Raw genomic sequence first — 18,954 nt, forward strand, 5'->3', positions numbered from 1 at the left:
GAGTCGAGTTTGTTGACAACTCTCCTTGACAACCAAGTGAAAAAAACGTTCAAATCAAATACCGAAGACTGATGTACCTTATTTCCTTCACGGAAATATCCTCGGCATTTCGCACGTCCTGCAACACTGCTCTGTTGGGATTCTTGGGAACAAACAGTTCTTCCATTTATATATAATAATTTCCCAAACTAATTACTTAGAAATACCTAGTAGGCCTACTTATTTTCTGCATTTTTGGCTAATTGTGTCGGGCAGGAGACCTTTATGTGAACACCAGACACCACAGGCCTATTTTAGCCTATTTCAACAAGACGGTTGCTTAAAAAATATTTTTACGGTGTTTCGATATGAGGACAAGCCTGTGTTGCAAATGGTCAAGCTCTACCATTTAATGAAGGATTTAGCATAGGCTATTGATATCCTAAATATGTTATTAGGCTATATAAACATACACACCTGCAGCACTGACTGTTGGCTAACAAAACAATATCTGACATGATGGAATGAAGATGTTGGTAGTACAGGTTAACCCTTCACGTGCCACACAACGGAATGGGCGGTGCGAAAAGGCGCGCGTGCTGCTTTTCCGAATGTTTTCATTCTTAGCTGTTGTTGTGAAGCTGTACTCCGTATGATTAATCTCCTTCGACAAATGAAACATTTTAAATCAACATTTTGGTGAAAGACGTTTATCGTCCGTTTACATTCGTTTGCAGCATTTGCTCAGTTATTTTTTATTCATTTTAAAAACGGACTCCTTAAACCGAACAGGCAATATGAGTAAAGTGCAAGGTGGAATGAAATGCGTGAAATATCTTCTGTTCATCTTCAACTTCATATTCTGGGTAAGCCAGATATTTTTCATCCTAATTTGTAAATGGTTTTAGTTAATCGATGTAACTCTCCCATCTACAGCCTTTACATAACGCACCCAACCCATCGATTAGAGATAGAGATATCTCTATCGATGGCTAGACGTAACCCTATATTGGTTTGGTTGGTGGATTATGGCGATATATTAAATTGCTTTAATTGACCTGAAACGCATTTTGCATGTTTTACATTTGAAACAATTTACAGTTAGCGAGATCCGGGAACCTATTCAAGTTACTATTGTTTACATATAAACATGTTTGTACTAATAATATTTTGTTGAGATATTATCATTGGCAGTGTCCGTTAATACGGTCTGCTATATAGGCTACTGTGGTCTATACTGCCTACACATGACTGGACAGTCGGTGCATGTTTTTGATTTATGTGTATTTATGCCAGTCACAAACCATTTAGGCTATGAATGTTCACTTGCAATACAATCTATCACTCACTCTCTCTCTCTCTCACTCTCTCTCTCATTCTCTCTCACTCTTTCTCTCTCTCGCTCTCTCATTCTCTCTCACACAACTCCCCTCAAACACACAGACACTCCAGCCTGCACTGAAAAGTTAATAGTTGATATATTCATCAAGATCCCCCAAGCTACAGTCTTTAACATGGATATCGGCATACCAAAGTCAACTTTATGGTATGCGGAATAGGTTACAGTCGTGTTACATATTTCCTGGTTTAGTTGCCGTAAATATAGCACGGATGAGCACAACAAACTTTCACTTAGTTCCGAAATTTCCAGCGTAGCTCAGAATGTCAGCGACAGTTACAATGTCCATCTTCCCCTCAACGCAATTTAGCACTGATGCAAAGTTTTGTTTATTTATGTGGGGGGGGGGGGGGGGGGGGGGGGTGTAGGTTTGTCTTGAGGAGTAGGCCTAATGTAACTTTTTGTTTTGTTATTATATGGGAAATGCTTGCCTCTGAATAAGAACACAACTCTATTGTGGTCATGTTGTTGGTATTTCAGGGTTCACATATACATTTGTAATAATTTGTCAGGTGTTAAGTAGGTGAATTCACTGGAGCAACTCACCTATGGTAACACGTCACATCAGCAGGCAGCACGATCAGGAGAACAATGCTGAACCACCTGTCTTGTAAGACAGTGATCTGGGTTCAACGATAAGAAATCAATGAACATTTCTTTCACCTGTGGACTGTTACAGACCTAAGCAGGACATTGCATAGTTGACCTCGCTGGCTTCTGAAGATATGGAGTGTATTTGTCTACTAAAAGGTTTGCAGTAGACACAGTGACCAGTGTGTTAGCTTTAAGCTGTGAAACGTACAAGGCATTTGAATGCAGAACTCATTATCTATGTTATCACACAATTTACATACGAATACATAAGGTGACATTTATAAATAAACTAACTCAGTTTACATAACATAGTTCCGTTTAAAAGAGGCATTTGTTTATCTTCTGGTAGAGGGGGAGATTGTTGCTCTGTTGAAGCATTGTCCTGGAGAACCCTGTCTAACTCTCTCTGGCTAGAACATATGGTCAGGGTTCCCAGAAGGCCGTGGGACCGGTTCCCTCGTCTCACTCGGAGGAACATCTCCAAAAGAGAACTTAATGTTTGGCGCTGATCAGACGCGAGGCCCAATGATGGGTCTGACAAAGTGACCTAATCTGTTGTTTAATTGGACGGTGCTGCAACAGCGGCTCTGCCCTGCTCCTGGCAGACAGTCCCCCGTTACCACGGTGATGTCACCTGACGGACAGCGGCTCTTTGTCGGGAGACAGAGCTGTGTCGTCGAGGGCAAGTAGGGGCGGGGCCTGTGTGTGTGTGTGTGTGTGTGGAGGGGTTAGGGGGGGTTGGACTGGTGAGAGTGCCAAGTGGAGAGCCCGTGCCAGGGTTTGTTACGTCACCCAGGGCCTGTGCTCACAGCTCAGCCCGCATAGGAGGTCTCTGTGCTCACGGCTCAGCCCATAGATGGAGGTCTCTGTGCTCACAGCTCAGCCCGCACAGGAGGTCTCTGTGCTCACGGCTCAGCCCAGATGGAGGTCTCTGTGCTCACGGCTCAGCCCATAGATGGAGGTCTCTGTGCTCACGGTTCAGCCCATAGATGGAGGTCTCTGTGCTCACAGCTCAGCCCATAGATGGAGGTCTCTGTGCTCACAGCTCAGCCCATAGATGGAGGTCTCTGTGCTCACAGCTCAGCCCGCCCGAATTTGTGCTCTGTGTGTTTATGTACTGGTGAAGAAGAGGTGAGACGTTTCTGCTGTATTTTAAAAAGCACTAAAGAGGGCCGGTACATTTGCAGATTTATACTTGTGAATAAGACTTGCTGTAGTACTGAATGTTCTAAACAATTGAAGACTTGGGTTTATGTACTTTTGCTTTGCGGCAGGCCGGTGTCGTCCAAGTTATGGACCCGGTCAGTAGTTTCACTGAACTGTCTGCGACCAGATGTGCTTTACCACTGCGCCTGCTGGTTAGGTTTTGTGTGAGTCAAAGTGAAAGGACAAACGAAGGAACATTTAGTCATTTACATTTAGTCATTTTGAGGAACCCACCTCATCTAACTCACGTTGTGTGAGTTCAGGTTTGGGGATGAAAGCCCCAGATCTGTTTCTTAGTTTTACAGATACAGTACTGACTGCAAGAAATATAAATAGAAAACAGGGTATTGCATCATTCGGACAATATATCGTATTTTCATCTATGGGTTGTTGTCAGAGCACATCTCAGCACAGAAAGATAGACAGGAAACGAGATAGTCTGTGGGGCCAGGCACCTGTGGGAGAAGGGTTTGAGTCAGGGTGACACCAGTCCCTGTTACTGGGTTACAATCAATGGTTTATTCTGGTAAAACTTCCCCTGGGAGCTACAGCTAGCAGATCTCAAAGTCAGCTGGCTGGAAGGCAGGTCAGACAGTGTCTGATGCACAGCTGGTCTCTCAGTTTCTCTCCAACAGTAGCCCTCTCAGCATTAGGAACATATCTGATTCTCTCTTCAGCTTGATCATTTTACATTCTCTGTTCATCTTGAACCTTACAGTCTCTCATTACAGTCTCTCTACAGCTCAACCAGTTTACATCCTCTCATTCGCTTGAACAATTGACATTGTATTCTCAGTCAGTATGGGGAGTGTAGCCTTGGCTTCTCCCTGCTATAATGAACATGTTTTTCATTAAGTGGTTATAAGTTGTTGCCTCTGCTATTCAGATGCTCCCGGACATGCTAAATGTTGATGCTAGATGTTGATGCTAGATGTTGATGCTAGATGTTGATGCTAGATGTTGATGCCAGATGTTGATGCTAGATGTTGATATCAAATGTTGATGCCAGATGTTGATGCTAGATGTTGATATCAAATGTTGATGCCAGATGTTGATGCTAGGTGTTGGTGGTCCGCAGGTGTCTGGTTTGCTGGTGCTGGCGGTGGGCTTGTGGCTGATGTTCGACCCCGACACCACACAGCTGCTGACAGGAGACGGTGCTCCAGACACCTTCTTCTTAGGTGATCACACACACACACACTAGACACACACACTATCTCTCAGTACACACACACACACTGTCTCAGTACACACACACACACACTATCTCTCAGTACACACACACACACTGTCTCAGTACACACACACACACACACTATCTCTCAGTAGACGCACACACTCTCTCTCAGTACACACACACACACACAGTAGACACACTCTCTTTCACAGTAGACACACACTAAACACACACACTCTCTCTCTCTCAGTAGAAACACACACACACTCTCTGTCGATACACTCCCACACATAGATCACTGTCACCACAATAATATACATATTGCTACGTTCTTCTATTGTATTCCATATGCTTCTTTTACTGTATGTCAGCTAATTTGACTAAAACTATTCAAATCCATTCTGTTGATTTACTGTATTTATGTTATCAGTGCTTTGGTGTCTGTGCGGGCCTGAGGTAATAGGTTTTTCAGGGAAGGAGCAGAGCGACAGAAAACCACCTCGTTAATCCTAGGAGATATTCCAGCAGCCCTCGTGTTTCTGCCGGCCTTGAAGGGCTGTTGCTGGCGTCCGCTCCCCTGTACAATAGCAGCTCTCAGTCGGTCTTCAGAGGAGGATAATGTCACCATTCTTCATCTCCCTATATAGAGCATGACCTAAAATGGGGGCTTCACTCTATCAGCTTCACCAATCTGCTGCCCTAGTGCCTCAGGGTCAGGGTGTGGCTCTGAGACTCACTAACTCCCCCACTCCACCCTTCCCTTCCCTGCCCCTCTCCACCCTCATATTTCCCCCCCTCCCCCCCCCTCTCTTCCCCTCCCCTAGCTACTGAATTTTCCTCCATCAACAACAGAAGCATGATATCATCCAGTGTTGCATTATGGTACAGTGTAGTGATAGCAGCAAAGGGGTCCACCCAGGCAGCTTTATAGCTCCATCTCTGGAAAATGCAGGTGACACCCAGCTGGCTACATGCCCAGCAGGCTGGAAGGTGAGTTCCTCCAAAGGTTTGAAGCAGTAGGTGGCCATGGTTTGCAGTAATGGGCTCTCATGTTCGACTAGGCTCTCCATGCAAATGTCTGGTAAACTTTGTCTGTGACTGTGACTCAAACAGGCCTCCTGTGTCTCTCACATGCAGAACAGTCTGCTGGATACTGAATCTCAGCCAGTAGATGTGTCACCTGCACAACGCAAAGATTGATCACGCTGTGTCATCGAGTGGGAACCATAGCAACAAGATAAATATTATCTGGGTCCGCGTACTCAAAATGTGGGGAGAAGGTTTCCCATAATGCATCTCTCCTACAGAAGCTGTTTCAAGACTAAATAAAGATGTCATAACGGCCATGGTGGTAGCACTCCCTGTGGGGGATTCACTTTCCATATGTTGTGCGTGTCTCTAAGATGAACTGAACCGCGTGGCCACTATAGAAAGGTGTGTGAGTTTAATCTATTGACTGAACGATTTTCATACTGTCCACGCCAAGAAAGAAAAACAGAGCTGTCGCAAGCAGGATTCAAAAGGAGGGGCTCGTTATCTGGGTATCAAACTCTCTGACGACATATCGGCATCCTTTGTTTAAAGAAGCAGTCTAGTCTCCAGTTACCAGCGCTAATTAGGAGATCATCTTCCCCCAGCACGGAGGGAAGATTTCGTCTCCCTGCTGCAGTTAAAACCTCAGCGGACCTCCCCTCCTCTTTTCATCTCCTTTACACTTCCCCTCCCCTCTTCCCCTTCTCCTCCCCTCCTCTTTTTATCTCCTTTACACTTCCCCTCCCCTCTTCACCTCCCCTCTTCCCCTCCCCTCTTCCCCTTCTCCTCTCCTCTTTTCATCTCCTTTACACTTCCCCTCCCCTCTTCCCCTTCTCCTCCCCTCCTCTTTTCATCTCCTTCACACTTCCCCTCCCCTCTTCCCCTTCTCCTCTCCTCCTCTTTTTCTCCTCCTTCTCATCCACCTCTCTGTTGCTCTGGTGCTAGTAAACAAGCCCAGCCCCTTGTGTCTTCATTAGCTGTCAGAGCCTGTGGAGCTGATTGGCCCCTGGGCGCAGGGTGTGGAGGGACAAGGGGCAGGCTCAGGTGTGTCTGGGATGGAAGGGTGGGGGGAGGTGTAGAGAGAGAGAGAGAGAGAGAGAGAGAGAGAGAGAGAGAGAGAGAGAGAGAGAGAGAGAGAGAGAGAGAGAGAGAGAGAGAGAGACAGGTAGAGAGAGACAGAGGTAGAGCAAGAGACACAGGTGGAGAGAGAGGTTGTTGGAGAGAGAGCGACAGAGAGAAGTTGGCAGAAAGAGACAGTTAGAGAGAGAGAGGTTGATATAGAGAGAGGCAGAAAAGAGAGAGGCTGGCAGCTGGGGACTGAGAGAGGGGGAGCAGGAAGAGAGGAAGACAGGGAGCAGGGGCCCACTGGGGGGATGACACTTTGCTGCCCAGCTCTGGAACAGATGCTGCCACGGCAACGCCTTGTATCTGTCAGGACCTGCTCTGAACCTCCTCTCCCTCACCCCTTCCTCCCTCTTTCACCTCCTCCCTCGCTCTCACCCGCTGCATCACACGTTTCTCCCTCTTTCATCTCCTCTCTCTCTCCCACCACCATCACCACCTCTCACCCCCTCCCTCTCTGGCTCATCCCTTATCTCATCCCCTCCCTCCTTCCTCCCTCACACCCTTCCTCGCCTTCTCTCTCTCTCCGTCTCTGGCTCATCCCTTATCTCATCCCCTCCTTCCTCCCTCACCTTCTCCCTCCCTCTCACCCCCTCCCTCTCTGGCTCATCCCTTATCTCATCCCCTTCCTCCCTCCCTCACACCCTTCCTCGCCTTCTCTCTCCCTCCCTCTCACCCCCTCCCTCGCTGGGACATCACTCTTCTCACCCCCTTTCTCAACCCTCCCGCAGTAACTCAAGAGACATCGAAAACAAACTGTGGAAATGTGTACGTCGTTTAATACTTACATACGGAAAGTACCCTCCCTGTCAGTTGGTTCCTGTGTTGCTCATAGTCAGTTGTCGGAAGCCTTAACCCTTGTGTTATCTTCGGGTCATTCTGACCCATCAGTCATTGTGACCCACCGTCGTATTGCGACAACTTTACCGCATACAAAAACAAAGTGAAGCATTTTCTTTTAACCGTTGGGCTGTCTCAGACCCCCCACATTGCGAAGGTTAAAAGAAAATAATTTGTTTTTGTATTGGGTAAAATTGTCTAAATACAACGATGGTTCGTTATGAACCTTTGGGTCATGTGACCCGAAGGCAGCACAAGCCTTAAAGTGCTTGTATTTTGTGTCTTTAAAAAAGAACTGTGTCCCCTGACCTACAGAAAGCCCCTTCTCTGAATCTGGTGCCTGATCCGTCTTTATGTCACTGTCTGCTTCATTCCTTGTGCACCACGCCACCTACAGTTCTACTGTTGAACTGCATTTTGATCGAGCAGAACATAGTACTCATCGTTTTTGCCGACTCAGTCTTTCTTCCTCTCTCCTCTGCAACTCTCTCTCTCATCCTCCACCTCCCTCTTCCTCCTCCACTCCCCTCCTCCCTCTCTCCCCTCTCTCTTCTCCTTCTCTCCCTTCTCTCCTCCCTCTCTCTCCCCCCTATCTTTCCTGGTCCCCAGCGGTCTACATTCTGATTGGGGCTGGTGGTCTCATGACGGTGGTGGGATTCATCGGCTGCTTCGGGGCCATAAGAGAGTCGCAATGCCTTCTGGGATTGGTAGGCTTAGCCTGGCTCGTTTCCAGTCACGCATGTACCCTCAGGTTTAATACAGTACAGACATGTACTATATATGTGTACTGGTTTTCACATTTACATTTCAAAGCAAACTGTGAATTCTGTGTGTACAGTCTCCTGTGTCTCATCCATTAAGATCACATTTGTACACATACGAAAATGTTTTTGAACGTTTTTTTGTGTGTAAACTGTCCAGTAATGTAACTAGCACTCTGTTCTGCAGTTCTTTGCTTGTCTTCTTGTCATCTTCGGGGCTGAGGTTGCGGCTGGAGTGTTTGGATTCTTAAACAAAGAAAAGGCAAGTTGTTTCCTTGTGAAATAATCAATTAGAACATCCAATTTGAGTAAAACTAATATTGTCTCTTTACATGACTTTTACGGTACATTTATGAATACAACTCAAATGTTTGATTCCGGTGTTCCACAACGTGCTTTTTAGATTGTGGAGGAGGTCCAGAAGTTCTACAGCGACTCGATCACTGACGAGACCAGCCCCAACGCCACTGCCATAGCAACCGTTTACCACTCTGTGGTGAGTGACAGCCACTGAGTTTCTACTTCCTGTTCTTGCTGGTGATGTCATCCATGTCGCTTATGCAGTACTCATCACTATGGTGATGTTTTTCATAGCTATGTTTATGTGGTCACTATGGTGATATAGTGTTCTCTTCTTCTTTGGTAGCTGAATTGCTGTGGAGGCTCCACCCCTAACCCTCCTCTGTGCAGTGATGTGGAGGAAGACACCAAGGTACTGCCCACTCTCTTTCTTTTGTTCAATCATTACCTGCATATCCAACATACTAAATCCCAGTGAGTTATGGGTACAATAAAATACAATTAAAAAAAATACATATACCTGTATATATCAGATATAGATAAATAAGTAAAAGTAGTGTTTTAAACATTGCTTTGGATTAAAGCATCTGCTAAATGTATTAAAATATATATATATATATTGGACAAAAAATGTAATGGCTGCAGTACCACACTAGCCACTAGGTGGCATTATAACAGCATGTCAGTGGTGGATGACATCTGTTTCCTGACAGTAATGTGCGTCTCACCTTGTGTTTCAGGACTGTCTCACAGCTATAACAGAATTCTTCAATGAAAAGCTCTACATCATTGGATATGTGGGGATTTGTGTTGCAGGAGTAATGGTAAGCAGTGAGCACCATACCACTGCTCATCCTCCACGTTGACCTACGTGAGATAGGCAGAACAGTGATTGTGAAGTCACATTTTTACCGTAACAAAAGTTGCTTTTGCAGGAGGAAAGCCCAATAACCATCATTATCCATATAATCAGATTGCAAGGTTATGATCATAACATATCATTTTGTTGTGTGGGCCATATTTGCTGTTAACGCTAGTGCTCTCTCTGACCTCTGTCCTCAGGTCATTGGCATGATCTTCAGTATGGTGCTGTGCTGTGCCATCCGAAACAGCAGGGAGGTCATCTAGACCCCCCTCCCCCACCCCCTCCAGGCAGACCCCAGACACCAACTGTAATCACGTGTCTGAACTGAAGAGAGAAGGCAACACAGTCCACTATGAGGGGGGTTTCAGACTTCTTCGATATTTTATGCAAGACCAGGGAAATTAGACAGCGAGGGTTTTATATCACTGAATGAAGACAATTACTATGGCATTCCCAGCATCTTCCTGATTAGAACCATGCATTATCTCTTCCTACTTTTCTGCTACTTATGTTCTCCGATCATCATACTAGCCATCTCTGTCAGCACTCTCAAACACACAACGTTAAGCACTTGACACTGACATCTAGCATCTAGTAACTAGGTCGGCTACCTGTACATGGTAGACAATTCACGTCCTCTGCGACGCGGGATGTTGTGGCGGAGGAGTACTGCTGTAAATAGAAACCTTATTTTTAACACTTATTTATTTGATGTTTTTTGCAACCTCCAATTTGGGTGATGATTTTGTGTAACACTCACCGAGCGTGTGTTTGTGTAGATCGGTGTCATGCTAGATGACGGCACTTGACCTCCTCTTCTGTGCGACCTCCGAGAAGGCGGTCGTTTTCGTAACACATCGCAGGAAGAAAAACGTTTGAAACGCACCAGCAGCTTTTAAAACTTTCGCCGCCATTTCAGGGTAGCTGTTAATACAGAGCGAGGCGGCTCAGCAGTTCCTGCCTGAATATTTTCGACATCCTTGACAGAATGTTGGACTTTTACTTGTAGTGGTGCAGCTAAAATTGTTAGAAGGATTTGCAACATTTTGACGGTGAACTAGTGTGTTGTGTGATTTCTGGATGTTACTGTTCTTGTGTGCCAATATGATGTGCGTAATAGTTTCGTGTGGTAGATCCGGATTCTAAATGACGTTGGCTTGTTGTGATACGTACTTTTAAATCAGGAATTAAATAAAGACGATTGTCCGTTTTGTATGTGACTTTTTTTCAGTAGAAATAGTCTGTAAGCAGGCTCGAGGATGTGCTTCCATGGGGTGAAGTTTTGTGGCAAGGATGGGATTTTCTCAACTAACAACATTTTCTAGATTATTTTGAAGGGTAAAACTCAGGTTAGAGATATTGACGCCAGATTAAGAGGTCGGAGTTTCTGATACATAGGCTACCTTATGTTACACTTGCTAACTCATTTAGTTCACAGTTAACACCAAACATCATTTATTAGGTATACTTTAATATATCTACCGCTTGTACAAAAACACAGGACAAGTAGACAGTGTAACAGTAATATTGAAATGCTGTTCTGCATGTAACAGCTTTTCTTCAGTCACTTTAAGGCAAACATTTCCATTAGGATTCAAATACTGTGGCATATTTTCAAACTGACTACTTTCTTCCCCTTGCACAGAATGTTTTTGTTCAAACTACCAGTTAATTGCTATGTTACCTTACCCCAAACTGTTATTTGACCTAATGGCCCTCAGCAAGACAATAAATTATTCTTTTTAACACAATATGTACTCTGTCCAACCTTGGACCCTGCTAATCTCTGTAGAAGACTAGACAACCATCTCACACACACACACACATCAAGTGCTTGCCAGAACATGGAAAAAGTCACAAAAACAAAGTGACTCCTTCAATAGATTAATAGTGTCCCACAATATCACATGTAACGGAATATAGATCTGAAGTTTCTCATGGACCACTGAACTCACCGGGGTCGCTAGTGAGGCGTTTCTTAACAAGCCTAGGTGATTAGACCCCTTTCCAAAAATAAACTTTATAACCTGAAAATGTATTTGACAAAACACCATTTCTTTGTCAAATTGAAATAAAAAACAAAAGGTTTCATATTAAAGACAAAGACTAAAATGCTGACATTTGAATGTCATGAGAATGTGAATATGTTAACCAAAAACACTGGCACACATTCACCAGGAATGCCAGAAATGCTAACTATTTCAGTCAATAGCAAAATGTGGAATTGTCTTAAGTCAAAATAATATCAAACTGCATCATCATAAAAAAAATTACAAGTGGAAAAAGTCTTGTGGAAGCTTTTGTTCGTCGCTCCCTCCTCTCCCTCACGGAGGGAACCGGGGGGAGGGACCAGCGAGCCCCCCGCACAGCACATCTCCTCACACGCAAACAGCGCTCCCAGCCCCTACGAGCAGCCGGAGAACCGTACAGGAAGTGGAGGTGACAGGCCACACAGGAAGTTCAGGAGCCCAGCGAGCAGCTTGCACGAGTAACCTCGAATCTCTGGCAGGTGTCCCTGCCTGGTTAGTAGGTGACTTCCTCTAATGTGTGCTGTAGCGGTAGCTGGCTGGGGCAGTAGCAGGCTGGCTGGGGCTGGGTTCTCTGGGGAGTGTTTCCTGTGCAGAACCAGGAGGAGGGGGGAGTGGGCTCACGAAAACAGGAAGTTGATGGATGCGTTGTCAAGGATGTATTCTCCAATGCCCACGAAGTACATGACCTGGGCGATGCCGAAGAGGGGCGCGATGACCAGAGCTCTGCAGGCCGCGCCCTTCAGGAAGGCAGCAGGACCCTCCTTCCTCATGATCTTACTGCAGACACAGGGAGAGAGAGAGACACAGGTTACCCAGGAGACAGCGGCCTCATGATCTTACTGCAGACACAGGGAGAGAGAGAGACACAGGTTACCCAGGAGACAGCGGCCTCATGATCTTACTGCAGACAGAGACACAGGAAGGTGCTAACTGATGCCATGTTCTCACTACAGCGTGGTTCTTACAAAGCCGTACAGGGTGGGTGCTTTCCAAATTGTCTGAAACTGACAGGCAACTTTGCCGGAGTTCTGAAAACATCTGTGCTCTGACTGATCTCAAGCATTTGTACAAAAAAAAAAGTTTGTATTGCAAACAGAAAATAACAGCAGTTGCTGTTCTGAGTCAAATGCACTCCTACATGGGAACACACTGAAATGCAGTAAAAAAAGAGTAGGCGTATATGAACATGACTAGCAGACAGAGGAAGGCAGACTCAGTAGATATGAAGGAAGACTGAACAGAGACTAGCAGCAGACTGTGGAGGAGGTCACCTGATGCAGTCCACCACTCCATTGTAGCTCTCCTCATTGGCTCCTTTCGTCAGGGACTGCAGTCTCGTCTTGACCACTGAAACACACACAGAGACACAATCAGAAACAAGCACACACACACAGGTAAAACCGGTTTCAGGCTGGTTGTCGAGAGCATGTACTCTTTCACAAACCCCTGGACAGAGGCTAGGGTAGTAACCTGCCAGCTGTGACCAGAATCTGGGAGCGGGGGAGGGGTGTGCAGGAGAGGGGAGGACCTCCAGGTGTGCTGGGGGGCTCGGTTCTGGGGGGGAGGGACTCACCGTCACAGGGGTTGACGGCTACGGCGGCGGTGCTGCCGGCCAGGCAGCCCGACAGGAAGGCCCAGTAGAAGGGAGCCTGCTGGCCGGGGCTGGTCTGGCCCACACGGTTCAGGTTGGCAAACAGGGGGAAGTAGATCATGGAGAAGGGCACATCTCTGGAACAACACATACAGAGCAGGAGCTGGTCAGGGAGGCGTCATGCTACATGCAGGCTTCTTTCACATTTGTCGGTTTGACGTGTAAAACATCTTCTGAAGGCCCTGCTTCTCCTGAGATTAACCCACTAGCCTCCATAGAGCCTATCACAGATCTCCCTCCTCTCTGCTCATCTCCCCCCCTCCTCCCACTCCTCCCTAAAGCTGTGGTTCTCTACCTCATGCGAGGCTCCTTGATACCTTCCTCCCCTCCTCCCTACAGCTGATGGTGTCTACCTTCCTCCCCTCCTCCCTACAGCTGATGGTGTCTACCTCATGACCGTGGCCCCCAGGCCCCGGTAGAGCCCCTGGATGCCCTGGGTTTGGAACAGCTCCCTGGCAATCTGGGTTGCCGTGGCGGCGTGGGCGGGGCCAACGTTGTAGGATCGACTCAGCACCGCACTGGGAGACGCCAGCATGCTGGACGCCATCATGGCCGCTGGCTTCCTCTGCTGGGCCGCTGGACACGCAACCAAGAAGAGGAGAGGGAGGAAGAGGAAAGATGGAGGAGAAGGAGGAAGAGGAGAGATGGAGGAGAAGGGGGAAGAGGAGAGATGAAGGAGGAAGAGGAGAGATGCAGAGAAGATGAGGAATAAGAAGAGGAGAGTCAATCACATGACTTGGATACTGTTGTCATGTATGGAAATGCACAGCAGTGTCAGTAAAAGCCCACACAGTGGTGGTGTCTGCTTACCTAGCCTGCCCGCATCCTGCAGTTGGATCTTCAGCATCTCCATAGGGGTGGTGATGACCACCTGGCACATGCCCGCGCCACACCCAGCCAACATCTCCCTCATCACCGTCAAGCCCTTCCTGCAACACACACACACCGTCACGCAGGAACACACACCAACAGCTTACCCGGCACTGGTTGGTAGTAAGTAGCACATGTGTAGACTACTACACATCAGAAACAAACCATCGTTTATCGTTATTCATTGATTTTAGAAGGGGGGGGGGGGGGGTTGACTGACCTCTAAACTATACTAATTTAACAAGGAATTCTGCTAAGCCTTTGTCATGTGCCAACTCACCCATCTTTGGCCAGATGGTGGCGGAAGAAATCATTGGCCGCCAGTTTAATAGCCTTCTCAGGGGTGACTAAGGTCAAGTTTACCGCAGCGCCTGGCGGAGGAAAAACAGACACTTAGCGATGCATTCATCAACACATCTCTTTTTGTGTGTGTGACAAAAACGTTCTCTAAACATTTCCTGCCACAATCAATCCATTGGATATACTATGGTACAGAATGTAGCTACAGACAGTGTTCTAACAGAGAGAGAGGGAGAGAGGGAAACAGAGAGAGAGACGGCACAGGAGAGATTAACAGACTGGAGAGAGAGAGAGAGGGCACATGAGAGAGAGGGAGAGAGGGGGGAAAGAGAGAGAGAGGGCACATGAAAGAGGGAGAGAGAGAGAGAGGGGGGGAGAGAGAGAGGGCACATGAGAGAGAGGGAGAGAGAGGGCACATGAGAGATTAACAGACTGGAGAGAGAAAGGGGGGGTAAAACTCGAGTCAGGAGAAGAAGAGGGGGGGGTGCACAGAGACGGCAGACATGAGAAAAATAAGAATATTGGTTTGATCACATGCCCCAATGTTTCTCTAAAACAACAAAGTGGAAACAGTTAAGAAAATGAGTCTAGAGACAACAGCTGGCTGCTGGCGCGCGAGAGAGAGAGAGAGAGAGAGAGAGAGAGAGAGAGAGAGAGAGAGAGAGACCAGACAGGAAACGAAGGTGTTAAGAGACAAGACGATGAAAAAGACTGAACAGGACAGAGGAATTACCGATGTTAATGACCAGAGCAAAATAATTAAATTTAACAGACATGACAAAATACATTACAAAACGGAAAATGTGTGCCTAGTTAAAATAGAGCAGTGTTGTAAGAACCATCAAATGATTTGCCTCCATCGTGGCTGCTAGCTTTCACTATCCCAGGGGGACCACGTCTGCAACATGAAAAACACAGATGCAAACCAACAGCAAACCTCACACAGGTGGATCACCCACACCCTCACCCCCACCCTAACACTCCACCCTCACCTCCACAACCTCCCTCCTTTAAAACACATCTCCCTTCAGTTCTGCTTTTAACATCAAGCTCGTTACAATCCGAGTCTTTTAACATTACGGACATTTTCAAATAGTACATTTACATTACATTTAGTCATTTAGCAGACGCTCTTATCCAGAGCGACTTACAGTAAGTACAGGGACATTCTCCCAGAGGCAAGTAGGGTGAAGTGCCTTGCCCAAGGACACAAATAGTAGTTGTTCTAAGGCAGCATCAGCCAGCCATTGTTACATACATGAGCAGACCATTGATATAAATGTAGAATTTCCTGTGGCCACTTACGGCCTACATTGACAACACTGTCATCCTAGCCTGTTAATACATTTAAATATTAATCTGCTAGTGTGATGTAGTTAGCCTGTACATTGAGGGTGTCATAGAGGCAAATGTGATGAGAAATCAGGCAAACCCATAACAACCAGGTTTTATTATGACTCACATCCAGAGTTTCTAACGTATACGAGGGTTTGAGGACTAAAACCTGAATGAATCTTACCTCTGTACATTCCAAAGTATCCCTCCGATCTAACAGTTTTCACAAGGCAATCCATCCTGTTAACCAAAAAGAAAAGTTATTACATAAATAAATCTTTTGTTTGTGTTTTCTCTGTGTGTTTCATGCAATTTAGCCAATAAACCCCCCAGCATTGGTATATCTCCTGCTGAACCTCCCAAGCCATGCCCAGTGATCACACAGACCTGCTCTGAGAGCAGCTGCATGTGGAGCGGCTGTACAGGACCAGAGCTAAGACCCTTTCCTGGGGATTACTTATGGTGTTGCTATGGAACAATGTCTGGAATGAGTCGCTATGGAACAATGACCGGAGAGGGTTGTCTCTGTTTACACAGTCACAACAACGCCCCTTTGAAGTTTAGCCCTCAAGACCACACAACTGGTATTTCTGGTCGAGTTATTCTGTAGCTAAAACAACTAGCTGGATGGGGGATTGGACAACGGGCAAGTTCACACAGACCAGGGTGGAAATGTACCTGCTGTGGCAACGACAAGTCACTATTACAGGGCTAGTTTCATACAGGCTTTAGAACATTAAATTAAGTTAATTTATATTCATTATATATTGTTTTATATGAATGTTAGCTCACATGGAATTAATATTTAATTAATTTGAAGTTTAGAGACCTAGAACCATAAAGGATTTAAAACATATAGAAAACAGAAAGAAAAGTTACAATTTACATTTTACGTAAATGTTTATAATGGCCTCTTTTTATAATGTTAGCTACCATACAATTACAATTGATGTAGAAGTTAATGACTCAGACCATTTTAGGATTTACAACATAAGAAACTGTCTAGATTTGATACTTGATCATTTCAAGTGCTTTGTTAACACGTTAAGAGATATTATAAAAAATATTAAATAAGACTGACTATAGTCAAAGCAAACTGTATCGAGATACTTGTTACAAATAAACCAGAATTGTAAAAGTTGAACAACTTACATGTTCCTGTAGATCTGGTTCCCTTGTCTCTGGTTCTGTAACCTGGTCTTAGCAAGGTCGATGGGGAACACACATGTAACACCCACGATGCCAGCAATACCCCCGTTGATCAGCTTAGCTGGAAGGCTGTAGAAAACAACACAAAACATGCTTTAACAACATAGAAGTCATATCAGGAAACATGTACTCTCTGTCTTCCAACAGTGAAATCTTAAGTTCGTTATAACATAAATTACTAACATTAAGCGAAAGTAACTAGCAACAAATTACTAAATAATTGTTGTGTTGAAAAGGTTAAAATGGAATAGAAGTGTGTTGGAGGGAAAGATGACAGACATACCTGATATGTTGCTGTGTCATTCTGAGTTATGGATGCTTCAAAAGTAACGGATGAATAGAGATGGCAGTAGTGACTACACCGAGGTCCGAAGATAAAGTGGTGATGAGCGGAAGAGTAGAGTCCTAAAAGGTGACGGACTTTAGGTTAAATATAGACACACCTCACCAGTTCCTAGTGTACACATGCAACATTGATACTAAAAGCTTAAAGCCTATCCCACGCACATTACGACCGGATGGACTTAACGAGCTGCCTCGCGCCGCCTGATGACTGTAGTAGTAAAGGATCACGAGGGTGTGACGTACTGACCGGCTTCAAAAGAGCGAGGAAGGGGCGTGTCCATACCGTACGCTGTACCAGCACACATACGCCGGAATTCCATACAAGGGCATTCAATGGCGTAATGTGATCGCGCTCTAACTTGTCAAGTCAGTCACAGTAGAAACTAAACTTCTCTAATTTGTCTACATTTCCAGTTACAATAACGTTGAGGGTGCACACATTCTACCACTAAACATGCTGTGTTCTTCCTGCACTGAAACCCAACTTGTGGTTCTAACTGATAACAGCTACTATCTTACTTTTGACTGTTTCAAAAGTAGAATGCAACGATACGCAATCATTGTAGCACTTAGTCTAGCTGTGTGGTTACCAAGCTACAAACTTTAAATGCTGCTAAACAATAACGCTTAACCAAGAGACGTAGCTAAATTGTTAGCTATGCTAGCTAGTCTATAGACACAATGGATTCGGACGGTGCAGCCAGTTACATTCATACTATCTTAATATTAGAATTCCACACAAATATACACTTCAAACATGGCCAATAACTCACCTTAGATATCGATGTCACTTCTATGTATTGGTAGATACGTTTTTTAGGTAGTTAGTGTTCGTTTTCTTCTCGTAAATGCTATGGTAACGATTTTCTCTTTACTTCTGAGACGGGCTGGAAAATTCCATTGATATTTTATCTTGGGGGAGGATCCCTCGAAGCGAGAGTAAGAAATCAACCAATCATGGCCTCGATGATTTACATATTGACTTCTCATTGGGCCTTAGGGTCTCCGCTACAAATTCACTGGAAATTTACTGTCACTTAATCTCTAACTTTAAAGCCGTCTACAAAATGTAACACTGTTTGACATTGTTACTAAATAATTAAAGGCTATTGCAGTGAGGAGCAATAGCCTTTAAAGGGACATCAAAAGGACATCAAGGGAATCTTTAGCAAATTTACATTTACATAACATTTTGTTTATTTAGCTTTATCCAAAGCAGCATACAAATATATCAAAAAGTAGGACAGAAGATCAATGATCAGACATGCATATAGCAAAAGGCCGTCGGCAGTCAAATGTCTATAGTAGAATTCAGCATAAACAACCCATGGTGTGTCAGAATGTGAGAGTAGGTAGCTATGTGGTCCGCATAGCAGACGCTACAGGAATGCTGAGAGGGGAAAATTCCATTTTGGCGATTTCTGTATCCAATACAGCATTAGGGCTTTGACTTTCCAAACACCCTGTAGATGGGAATGTCGGCCCGGCGATTCACACCATTGTGTTGTCTAGTCGGACGGATTGTTTAAATAGTCAAAGCAGGTCAACTTTGTGAGCACAGTTCAAAAGAAGAAGATGAACAACAACTAGTCATAGGTGACTCATAATCACCGGTAATCACATTGCCTTCGACGGGCTACGGAGTCACAACATAAACAGGTGGTGACCATGTCAACACAAACCCAGGGATTAGAGAAATCTAGAAGCGTTTTCGGGCCAGCCTTATACTTAGTAGCTACTGCTATCTAAATAACGGTTTGGTTCTTTAATAGAAATTTGTGAAATTACCTTTTGTTGTATGAAATGGTTATACCTGGCTGGAACCCATCATGAGTGAGGGGTTTCCAACTACTGTAGAACGTGAAGCCAATATGTGGTTTTAGCCTACTTTTTCTCTTGTAGTTGAAGGTCACAAACGAAATAAACGAATAAATAAACC

General features: G+C 45.2%; 2 protein-coding genes across 3 annotated transcripts; one reads left to right on the top strand and one right to left on the bottom strand.

The window, feature by feature from the left end:
* Positions 1–619: 619 nt before the first annotated feature.
* tspan2a (tetraspanin 2a) lies at positions 620–11,101 on the top strand. Its single transcript, XM_067233106.1, has 9 exons — positions 620–845; positions 4,257–4,359; positions 7,959–8,056; positions 8,298–8,372; positions 8,514–8,606; positions 8,757–8,822; positions 9,151–9,234; positions 9,473–10,559; positions 10,601–11,101. The coding sequence occupies exons 1-8, from the start codon at positions 777–779 to the stop codon at positions 9,536–9,538; spliced, it is 654 nt and encodes a 217-aa protein (XP_067089207.1). The 5' UTR covers positions 620–776; the 3' UTR covers positions 9,539–10,559; positions 10,601–11,101.
* slc25a55a (solute carrier family 25 member 55a) lies at positions 10,714–17,911 on the bottom strand. 2 transcript variants are annotated; one of them, XM_067233087.1, is made up of 10 exons: positions 17,789–17,911; positions 16,954–17,075; positions 16,614–16,739; positions 15,646–15,701; positions 14,107–14,197; positions 13,767–13,885; positions 13,346–13,532; positions 12,879–13,033; positions 12,577–12,652; positions 10,714–12,082 (listed from the first exon to the last, which is right to left on the bottom strand). In XM_067233087.1, exons 2-10 carry the CDS (start codon positions 16,971–16,973, stop codon positions 11,923–11,925), a joined length of 990 nt encoding a protein of 329 aa, XP_067089188.1. In that variant the 5' UTR covers positions 16,974–17,075; positions 17,789–17,911; the 3' UTR covers positions 10,714–11,922. The 2 variants fall into 2 exon arrangements, with proteins under 2 accessions (XP_067089188.1, XP_067089197.1); XM_067233096.1 differs by lacking the exons at positions 16,954–17,075; positions 17,789–17,911 and adding an exon at positions 14,966–15,024 and having other exon boundaries at positions 16,614–16,681.
* Between the last annotated feature and the right edge of the window lie 1,043 nt (positions 17,912–18,954).

This window comes from Osmerus mordax, chromosome 1 (assembly GCF_038355195.1).
Source record: "Osmerus mordax isolate fOsmMor3 chromosome 1, fOsmMor3.pri, whole genome shotgun sequence".
NCBI classification, from domain to species: domain Eukaryota; kingdom Metazoa; phylum Chordata; class Actinopteri; order Osmeriformes; family Osmeridae; genus Osmerus; species Osmerus mordax.

Bases quoted from the DNA above. Each gene is read 5' to 3' on its own strand.
- tspan2a (XM_067233106.1), top strand. From the start codon at position 777: ATGAGTAAAGTGCAAGGTGGAATGAAATGCGTGAAATATCTTCTGTTC. The intron at 846-4,256 runs GTAAGCCAGATA...GGTGGTCCGCAG, and splicing joins TCTTCAACTTCATATTCTGG to GTGTCTGGTTTGCTGGTGCT. The intron at 8,823-9,150 runs GTACTGCCCACT...CTTGTGTTTCAG, and splicing joins ATGTGGAGGAAGACACCAAG to GACTGTCTCACAGCTATAAC.
- slc25a55a (XM_067233087.1), bottom strand. From the start codon at position 16,973: ATGACACAGCAACATATCAG. The intron at 16,740-16,953 runs GTATGTCTGTCA...TGTTTTCTACAG, and splicing joins ATGACACAGCAACATATCAG to CCTTCCAGCTAAGCTGATCA. The intron at 14,198-15,645 runs GTAAGATTCATT...TTCCTCCGCCAG, and splicing joins ATACTTTGGAATGTACAGAG to GCGCTGCGGTAAACTTGACC.